Source organism: Festucalex cinctus, chromosome 18 (genome assembly GCF_051991245.1).
Source record: "Festucalex cinctus isolate MCC-2025b chromosome 18, RoL_Fcin_1.0, whole genome shotgun sequence".
NCBI lineage: Eukaryota > Metazoa > Chordata > Actinopteri > Syngnathiformes > Syngnathidae > Festucalex > Festucalex cinctus.
Genome location: NC_135428.1, coordinates 14,707,083 through 14,717,551, shown reverse-complemented (window position 1 = coordinate 14,717,551; position 10,469 = coordinate 14,707,083). Strand labels below are relative to the sequence as shown.

Sequence of the window (10,469 nt, the reverse complement as noted above, 5' to 3'; positions counted from 1 at the left end):
TTTGTTTAAAAATAGTTACCTTTGTACACCTCAACTCACTTTAATGTAGTGGCTACTGGCTAGACACCAAGATGCCACAAGATGGCGCCAGACTAGAAACATGTTGAAGTTTTAAAATGTGCATTTAATATTCAAATCCAAACGTTTGTATTCAATTAAATTTAATATAGAAGAACCCATATTAAACAAAATAAATGCCAAAAATATATACAATATATATTTAATGTAATAATAAATGTAAGTGTATCAATATACCGGTTTTTAATTACATTTAATAATTAGTCAAATTAGTTTTGATTTTTTTTTTTTTTTTAAATAAATGTAATGCGCAAAGATGTGCATATTAAAACAAAAGTAGACACATTTAGGTGGATGTTGCGGTGCGTGTCCTCAGAGTCTGCAAGAGGAGGCCCCCAACTGCGGGACCGCCATGATGAACATCAACCAGCGGCTGCAGGACATTTTTGGCCAGGCCATCCGAGCCTCCTGCCCCGAGCTGGACAGCCCGCCGCTCTCCGTCACGCCCAATCAGCAGGCCAAATTTGGAGACTACCAGTGCAACAGCGCCATGGCCATGGCACAGGTTAGTTAGTGCCTGTTTGCACACCTTCAACATACACCAAGGAACCGTTTTTGCTAATTAGTGCCCGGTTAGCATACAAGACGTCAACTTGTGTTTCTCTTTTTTTCCTTTGGCAGCTGTTGAAAGCACAAGGCATGAAAGTCAACCCAAGGGAGATCGCCGAAAAGATCATTCAGAATGTTCCGGAAAACGAACTCATCCAGAAGACGGAAATTGCGGGACCGGGTATGAAGATCAATCATCTCAAGCGGATCACACGCATTTTCATTTTGTCATTTGTGATTTTTTTTTTTTTTTTTTTTTCTGTCACGGTTGCAATTTAAACCTCAGAGATTAGAAATTGAAAAATTAGCTGTAGTTGACTTTTGGTGAGATCAGTCGTTCATGTAGACAAACAAGTTGAATGAGCTCATCCTCGCTTGTCCAGGCTTCATCAACATCCACCTGAAGCGATCGTTTGTGTCCAGACTGTTGAGCAACCTCCTGGTCAACGGCGTGCAACCGCCTCCGCTCGTCTCCAGGAAGAGGGTAAGGCACATGACGATGACGATGATGTCACTCCAGCACAACTGACTCGTTGTTCAGGTGGTGGTGGACTTCTCGTCGCCCAACATCGCCAAGGAGATGCACGTGGGCCACCTGCGCTCCACCATCATCGGCGAGAGCATGTGTCGACTTTTTGAGTTCTTGGGCTACGACGTGCTCAGGTGCACACTTTGCTTACTTATTTATTAATTTTATTTTTTATTTTTTTTTTACTTTGAAGGTTCACGTGTGTTGCATTAGCACATCCTTAGCTTAGCATGAGCAGCGGAAGCAATTTCACGCTAACATTTGTCGCTTCGTGCTGAAGGCTGAACCACGTGGGCGACTGGGGCACGCAATTCGGCATGCTCATCGCGCACCTGCAGGATAGATTCCCAAACTACCTGACGGTGTCGCCGCCCATCGGGGACCTGCAGGCCTTCTACAAAGTCAGTCTGAGCTTCAGAAACTTAAAAACAAACAAAAAAAAAAAAAAGATCTCAGTAGCTAAGTATCCGTCTGCTCCCCCAGGAGTCCAAAAAGCGTTTTGACGAGGAGGAGGACTTCAAGAAGCGAGCGTATCAGTGCGTGGTCCGGCTGCAGAGCAAAGAACCGGACTTCCTCAAAGCCTGGAATCTCATCTGTGACGTCTCCAGGAAAGGTGACGCGGCTTTCGTTCTTATTGTCTGTCAAATCTACACCTGTAACATTTAAAAATACACAGAAGAAAGAATGAGAAATCACAAGGATGAGGAGACAAGGGTTTTGAATTTGATCACTCGCGAGGAGACGTGAACAGAGATGTGTGCAGATCATATGCTCCCAGCCCCTTCTGACGACTTCATACTAATCCTCTTTGATTTGGGGTGAGACTTAAAAAAACAAAACACAACAGATCACACGCTTGCTTCTAAAGGAGTTGGGGGAGATAACAGCAATGTGACAACAAACACAGCAGGGGAGATGGCAGCAATGTGATAACAAACACAACAGTCATAAAAACAGGAGATATATCTTTTAACAATAATTTTTTACAATCACTAGTCTTGGAAGGTTGTTTACTGCCTTGAAGGTTGTCTTCTTTCCCGCATTCCACTCGGAACAGATGTCTTGAGGTTGAATACACTTGCAGCAGCTCCAAGCAGATAGTGAAATGTTGAATAAATGCTTTACAATTAATTCTATGTAATAAAAGAGAAAATATGGAATAATATATACATAATAACCTTAACATTGTCATTCTTAAATGACAACTAACGTTGACCCCCTAATGTTTGGCATCCATTTTCAGAGTTCCAGAGAGTTTACAACTGCCTGGATGTGAACATCATCGAGCGGGGGGAGTCCTTCTACCAGGACTTGATGAAGGACGTGGTGAAAGAGTTTGACGACAGAGGTGAGAAGCCTGTTTTTATTTGAGTGAAATCGTCAACGACAACTAAACAAGAATAATTTCGTCAACACACATTTTTCACCGGACTAAAACCTTCACTAATAAACAATAGCTCGGACAAAATCAATAAAATCTATGGACTCCTAAAATGGCCGCTTCCAACCAAAATGGCCAATTACCTGTTTAGTTACCAACATGGGTCTGTGAGACTTTTTCGTGCGTCTTTTTATGAGACCTGTCCGCTTGATTTTATATCAGATGATGAAAATGGAGTAGGAATTCTCCAGGGGGCGCTACAGAGCATGTTTGAAATCACTAACATTGACTGGGATTATTTGCAGCACAAGAATAAACAACCTCTGTGATGTTTCCAGTGACGCGAGTTGGCCACTAGGGAGCAATGTTGCCACATTCATACCTCAACTTATTTTTCTTCACCTGCCTCTGGCCTGCTTTTTCATATTTCCAACTCTGTGTCTGTCTCTGATTTCCCTCCCCCAGGTCTGACTGAGCTGGACGAGGGCCGCAAGATCGTGTTCGCCCCCGGTCATTCCGTCCCGCTCACCATCGTCAAGTCGGACGGCGGCTACACGTACGACACGTCGGACCTGGCCGCCGTGCGCCAGCGCATTTTCGACGAAAAGGCCGACATCATCATCTACGTGGTGGACAGTGGGCAGGTGGGGTCACGGGGAAATGATTGGTGGAGTGGAAAATATAATAATAACAATATTAATAATATTTTGTGTTCTTTATTTCAGGGCCCGCACTTCCAGTTGGTGTTTGCTGCTGCCAGGATGATGGGATGGTACGACCCGCAGGTGACCCGGGTGGAGCACGCCGGATTTGGAGTGGTGCTCGGGGAAGACAAGTAAGACTGAAAACTAGTTTTTTAGAGTGGATATAGAATTTGGTTCTAGCATGCTAACGATCAGCATTGTTTATGTGACAAAAATTAGTGGAATGCAAACTTGAATGCCATTACAACTCATTAAAATATAGAGTGATTTGACTTAATTAGCGAAATGTTCATTTAGAATTCTGTTCCAACATGCTAACTGTCTACAGCTTATCTGTCAAAGCGGTGCTTGACTTACCGCACATTAAATTATACAGTGGTTTAACTTAATTGTTGAAATGCTCATTTAGAGGTTGGTTCCGGCATGCTTGCAGTAACAAAAGTATAATTTAAAACTTAGAGAACATTGATGTTCTTGATGAAATTTGTGTTTCGAGTTTGGTTCCAACATGTACAGTACACAATGAAAATGCTTTTAGGGGAACAGAAAGAGTGCAAAACATTAATCTGTTCTGTCGAGTGGGTTTACTTTCATCTTGATTTCATATTTAAGTTTCGGTTAGTTTGGTTCCAGCCTGCTAACAATCAGCATACACTGTTTATAAGGCAAAATTTCAAACTCAGAACAATGGTCTGATTTGATTCTTTATAGAATGTTAGCATTCAGGACCCAAACTCTAATCTTACGGTAAATTTGTTCCAATATTCCTGTTGAAATGTTGGATTAGAGTTTGCTTCCTGGAAAAACTGACTTGCGTTGGTCCCCTCAGGAAGAAGTTTAAGACTCGCTCTGGAGACACAGTGAGGCTGATGGACCTGCTGGAGGAGGGACTGAAGAGATCCATGGACAAACTCAAGGAGAAAGAGCGAGACAAGGTGAGAGAGGCTCATTCTATGTTGCAGAAAAAAAGGTGGAAAATACTGGATTTGTGAAAGGGTTGAATGGAGTGAGGTTCCCCAAGTGGGTGAAGTTAGCTCATCAATTTGTCAGCTTCCTAACAACTTGGTGTCTTCAAAGCATTAAGAGTGCCAAGTTTACTTGGAAAACAGGTGGGAAAATCCAGGGTTCATAAAACATGGCAAATGGAGTGTGGTTACCTAGGTAGGTTAAGTTAGCATGTCACTCATGCTTCCTAACTATTTGGATGTCTTCAGTGTTTGTTGCATGTGTGCACTTACTGAGAAAGCAGACAGAAAAATACAGGATGTGTGAATGGAGTAAGGTTCCTTGAGTTGGCGAGTTCGCTCATTCATGTCATCTCCTTCCTCCTGTTTCTTTCAGGAGTTTTTAAGCTTGGACTTGCTTAGAAAACAATCTGGAAAGTGGAGCCTTTGTTCAGGCTTTGTAAAATTAAGTGCGGTTCCTCTGTTGGGCAAAGTTAGCTCATCAATTATTTTACTTTCTCCCAACTTGAGTGCTTGGAATCTGGACTGACTTTGAAAAAAAGGCACCACCAAATCCAGGCTTTAATAGTTGTGAATGGAGTGACGTTCCTAAGACGGACAAAGTTAGCGCATTCATTTGTGTGCTTCCAAACGTTTCCATTTTGCATGTGTTTGTTGGAGAACTTGAACGTCGCCCGTCCTTTCCAGGTTCTGACGCCGGAGGAGCTGACGAAGGCCCAGCGCTCGGTGGCGTTCGGCTGCATCAAGTACGCCGACCTGTCGCACAACCGCATCAACGACTACGTCTTCTCCTTCGACAAAATGTTGGATGACCGTGGCAACACGGCCGCGTATCTCCTCTACGCCTTCACGCGCATCCGGTAAGCGCCCGCTAACATCCGACCCGTCCCGAGCCGACCTGCCTGAAGCACCTTTGGGGTGTTTTTTTTTTTTTTTTTTTTTTTTCCTTCCCCTCTCCCAGCTCCATCGCCCGCCTGGCCGACCTGGACGAGGCCACCCTGAGGAAGGCGGCCGAGACGACACAGGTGCTCCTGGACCACGACAAGGAGTGGAAGCTGGGCAAGTGCATCCTGCGCTTCCCCGAGATCCTGCAGAAGATTCTGGACGACCTGCTGCTCCACCCGTTGTGCGATTACCTCTACGAGCTGGCCACCACTTTCACCGAGTTCTACGACAGCTGCTACTGCGTGGAGAAGGACCGACACACGGGTAACCGACATCACTTTTTGCCTCCCTCGTCATCCGACGTCGTAGCAGTGAGTCAGTGAATGTCGGCTCATCCTCGCTTGGAGTGTTGACACTTCAGGCTTGGAGCTGTTTAATTATGCTAATTCCCTATTAGCACTGCGGGGCTAATATACTTAGAACCCCCCGCGGGATGGTTTTATTGGGTGTAGTACAAAAGCCCTGTTGGAAAAAGCTCTTAATTTGTCTTTTCACGTGCCCGAAAATTCGCTTATTTTTTTTGTATCCTGTTGAAAATGTTTGGATTTTAGTGACACTGAATATGAACGCACTCGCGAATGCCCCCACCTGGAAAGTTGGGTAGAAAAAACTGCCAAGACCAAGTTCAGTGTATGCACAAAATAACCTCACATACCCATGCCTGAAATCGAATGGAAAGTTGGCCATTTTGTTTTGCAGCAGCCATTTTAGGTGAATTGAGCACCGATCATGATGGAGTTGTAATTTTTGTTGTTGCAGGTGAGGTGGTGAAGGTGAACATGTGGCGTATGCTGCTGTGCGAAGCCACGGCGGCCGTCATGGCCAAAGGTTTCCACATCCTGGGCATTAACCCTGTGCAGAAAATGTGACCCCCCCCAGCCAATGGCCACATTTTTCTATTTCGCTAACATAATATGATCATGAACTCGCGCCTCAACATCATGACCATATTTTTTTTAATTAAAAAAGCTGATATGGAACAATCTCCTCCTCATCAATTGATTTTTATTTATTTTTTATTTAAAAAAAAACAAAAAAACTTTTTAAATGGGAAGTTGACCCAAACATTTTTTATGTTCTTTGCAGCCCCACTAGCCTAAATATGGTATTTTGGTTGATATTGTGTTAGTGGAATTAAGTTAAGCAGCAAAATCCAGCCGTTTTTATCCATCTCAGTGGGGCGGCCATTTTGCTACTTGCCTGAAGATGACATCTCACAATTGCTCAGACAATGACCAATCACAGCTCACCTGTTTTCTAAGGCTGAGCTGTGATTGGTCATTACCTGAGATTTCATCTTCAGTCGACAGCAAGTGGCAAAATGGCCGCCCCGAGATGGATTAAAATCGGCTGGATTTTGCTTCATAACTCGTATTCCACAAAATGTAATATTAATCAGAATGTCATGTTTGTAGTGAGGTCACATGTAACGTATTATTGTCAAGAAATGTTTAAGGTTGACTTCCACTTTATTTAAACAAACGTTAAAAGAACATTGGCATTGAATGTAAACTAAGGGTGTCACGATTTCGATTTTTTATCGAAATCGATCGAAATTACGTCACGATTTCGAGCATCGAAATAGAAGAGAGGACACACGATTCGACCCCCCCCCCCCCCCCCCCCCCCCCCCCGCGCGCCCGCCGCCACCGCCGCCACCTCCCAGGAAAGCAAATGAGACGCAGCCATTCAGCTACTAGCTAACGGCACTTGTTAGCTGACTTCTCCTGCAGTCATGATGGCAAGCGCGGACAGACACAGCAATGGTGCTTCAAGCCGCTCCCGCTTCTCTCGTCACCAGTTTGGAAACATTTTGCGTTCCCGGTGAGTTATGTCGACAACGTTCACGTTGTCGATAAAAAGACCACAGTTGCAAGATATGCTATGTGCGCGTACTGTACTCGGCCACGGTGTTACGCCCGGCTCGTCAAGGGGAAGGGAAGTAACACAATAACAGAAAATATAGAGTAGATAAACACGGGTCGACTTTAACATCTGAGTAGTTTTAATTGAAATTTCAGGCAGGGGTTTGACAAGGGAGTGAAAGTGGAAGGTGAACAAATAATAACCGCATTTGACAGAACTGACAGAACGGAGGAGAAACAACAATAACCAATAGGGGTATAATACACGGATACACAATAGCGTCGCGCTGGCACAGTCGTCCAATCGGAGTGTCGCGCTGGCACAGTCGTCCAATCGGAGTGTCGCGCTGGCACAGTCCTCCAATCAGAGTGTCGCGCTGGCGCATTCAAACTGAAGTACCATTATACGGGCACCAGCCGACACAAACACACACATACATACTAGGGGAGCGGAGCCGGCGGCGGGCCCGAGCCGCCAGCCGTAACAACGGGAAACACGACAAACATGACGGGACATTTACGCAGGCATCACAAAGATTTAGATTTATCAAATTCAACTAGAAGTGGGAAAACAACGGTCCAACCAACTATTTCATCCTCATTTACAGTGAAACTTCCACACACTTCAGCTCGCGCGAAACGCCAGATCCATAGGTCTATTTATAGCAGCAGACCTGCAGCCTTGGAAAACGCTGGATTCAAACATTTAATTAGTGTACTTGAACCACGCTACAGTATGCCCAGCAACTGTAAATGTTGGGATATAGTTTGTTCAGGCTGTATTTGTTCCATGACTTTGGATACAATATATTTTTTGTTGTTGTTGCACATTGCACATTATTTTAAGAGGAACGCACAGCACACTGTTGTAACCAAAAACAGTCAATAGATGGCAGGCACCCACTGTGACTTTTTGTTTTTGTTTTTTTATTTTTTATTTTACACTTCAGTAAGAACAAGACGGTTAACTTTATATTGTAAATAAATTCTTTGAATTTGATCATTCCTGCCTAATGTCAATTATCATATATTACATAAATTTACACAAAAATAATATGGAAATTGCATCACCTATATGTAGCCGATCTTTTGAAATAAGATTTACTGTACAATGAATAGAACCAATGATCATAGACTAGCCTTAGCCTACAGAAGCATATGCCTCTGTGTTATAAAGTGGGGGAGCGGAAAAAAAAAATAAAAAATCGAAAAAAAAATCGAAAAAAAAAATCGAATCGCGACCCCAAAATCGAAATTTAAATCGAATCGTGGAGTTGGCGAATCGTGACACCCCTAATGTAAACAATGTTCGCAAAAAACACAACTTGATTGAGCTTGGGAAATGAGTGGTTGAATGAAACCCTGGCAAGCTAAACGTACCATGATGGATCTTCACATGCTTATAGCATCAGTAGCATTTTTTTTTTTTTTTTATAATTTTTTTTTTGTGCAAAGTTATAACACTAATTGACAGTATTATGCTAACTTTCAAATGGCACAGATGGAGTATAAACTTGGATAGGAATGAGCAATTCTGCTGTCTCATTAGCATCCAGCTGTTAGCGTAGCCACAGAATATAAGCGTTAGCCTGCGTAGCGTGACATTTTGCTAATGACGCATTCTATTTGTAACAGAGAGGCTAAAAAATGCAAAATGGAGCATATGCGTCAACTAGTTTCCCGGTGATGAATGCGTCAGGCCTTTGGTGAATTAGGTTAGCATGTTTTTTTTGGGGGGGGGCGGCTGTCACTTCAAGCTGTGCTGTGCTCCACATGGGAGAAGAAAAAAAAAATACATTCAAGTGAGTTTCGAGTCAGCCCGCAGGCAAGAATTGTGTTAGTCGTCGCATTAGTCATGTGCATAGATTACGTCTTTCCTCAAAAGCATTTTGACACGGCGGCGCTCGTCCTTCGCCGTGAAAAGTTTTGTTTTTTTTGTTTTTGCTTTTATTTATCTGCTGATTTATTTGCCAGTCTTGTCTGGTGTGGCGTGGAGAGATTAAAACGTCTCATCTGGGATGAAATCGAGATCTATGGAAAATGGATGCAAATGAGCAAGCGCGCGACTGACGCCAGAGGTGACTTGTTTTGATGCGCCGTGTGACTGACACCTTTATTAAACTCCTCTTTTCTCCTTCAAAACACTTGTTTGCGCTTCCGAAATGCATTTTCTCTCTTTGGAATGTTTTCTCCTTTAAGACCATTTTTTTTTTTTGTATAAATAATGTATACTTTGTTACTTATATACAGTACTCTGATTTAAATTGACCTTGTTTAAAAGTTTTTCCTTTAAATCTGTTGTCTTCTTTGGTTTGTTTGGTTTCTCCTTTAATTCTGATCATTTCTTATAATTCCGTTCTTTTCTGCTTTAATTTTGTTGTTTTCTCTTGTCAGTTCTTTACTCAAGTGAACCTTTTGTTCTTACAATATGATGCTGTCGCTTCTTTAATTCTGTTAATTTCTCTTTTCGGCCCAAAAATGTTCCTCGTTTAAAAGCTTCGCCTTTGAATGCGTTGTTTTCTGCAATCATTTAGTTGGTTCACTCCTTTTAATGCTGTTCTGACTTAAAATGTTCCTTGTGGTTTTTTTCCCCATCATTTTCTGTTTTAATTCTCGCTTTCCAGTTAGATTCTGTTGCGTCTCCTTTAATTCTGTTCTTTTGCCCTTGAAAATGTTTCGACTCATTTGAAAGTGTTTTCCATTTAAATCTCCCCCTCCTTAAATCTCATGTTTTCCACTTCATTTATGTCGTCAATTTGGTTCTTTTCGCTCGAGTTTGCTGTTTTGTCCTTTAATTCGGTTCTTTTCCCTTTTTATTCTGTTGTCTTGTTTTTCTCCTTTATTTTCTTTTCTGCTTTAAAAAATTCTTCCATCCATCCATTTTCTGAACCTTCACAAGGGGGGTGCTGGAGCCCATCTCAGCTGGCTATATGGGCAGTAGGCGGGGTACACCCTGAACTGGTTGCCAGCCAATCACAGTTTAAAAAAAATCGTTGCCTTAAAAAAACTGCAATCGATTGTATGTTGGCAAGTTGCTTGGTATGAGAAAGAGAATCACAGGGATTTTTCTTTTACAGTAGTGGGGACGTTCACAAAAAAATTAACTCAACTGAAATGACCTAAGACAATTTTTAATTTTTCATCGTTAAATATGATGATTTCAATATAAACAGTGAACATTATTCTGATGTAGCTATTCTGACCTAAAACATTTCCCTTTTGTTATTTTGGCGCGAGAAGATGGATCCAAGGAAATTGTGTCCGTGTTGTTCTTCCTGCCAGAATCTAAACTTAATCTTGTCGAGGTTCATCATTGCAAATGATCTCATCAACTAAAATGTGTTTTTGTGCGACTGGCGTTTGAATGCGGTCAAACGTTTTTCATTCCTTTATGACTGGTACACTGCGACGCCTCACAAAAAAAAAATAATAATAAAAAATCTGACTGACTCA

General features: G+C 42.4%; 1 protein-coding gene across 1 annotated transcript in view; it reads left to right on the top strand.

Annotated features, from left to right (window-relative positions):
• rars1 (arginyl-tRNA synthetase 1) overlaps positions 1 to 6,134 on the top strand; it is a 7,584-nt gene extending 1,450 nt beyond the window's left edge. Inside the window, exons 3-15 of the mRNA XM_077505371.1 lie at positions 395 to 583; positions 700 to 808; positions 1,011 to 1,111; positions 1,169 to 1,290; positions 1,437 to 1,557; positions 1,640 to 1,769; positions 2,400 to 2,504; positions 3,003 to 3,181; positions 3,263 to 3,372; positions 4,071 to 4,176; positions 4,894 to 5,066; positions 5,168 to 5,415; positions 5,911 to 6,134. Of these exons, the coding sequence (XP_077361497.1) occupies positions 395 to 583; positions 700 to 808; positions 1,011 to 1,111; positions 1,169 to 1,290; positions 1,437 to 1,557; positions 1,640 to 1,769; positions 2,400 to 2,504; positions 3,003 to 3,181; positions 3,263 to 3,372; positions 4,071 to 4,176; positions 4,894 to 5,066; positions 5,168 to 5,415; positions 5,911 to 6,020 (1,803 nt within the window). The 3' untranslated portion in view covers positions 6,021 to 6,134. The remainder of the gene's footprint in view (positions 1 to 394; positions 584 to 699; positions 809 to 1,010; positions 1,112 to 1,168; positions 1,291 to 1,436; positions 1,558 to 1,639; positions 1,770 to 2,399; positions 2,505 to 3,002; positions 3,182 to 3,262; positions 3,373 to 4,070; positions 4,177 to 4,893; positions 5,067 to 5,167; positions 5,416 to 5,910) is intronic.
• The last annotated feature ends 4,335 nt before the right edge of the window (positions 6,135 to 10,469 follow it).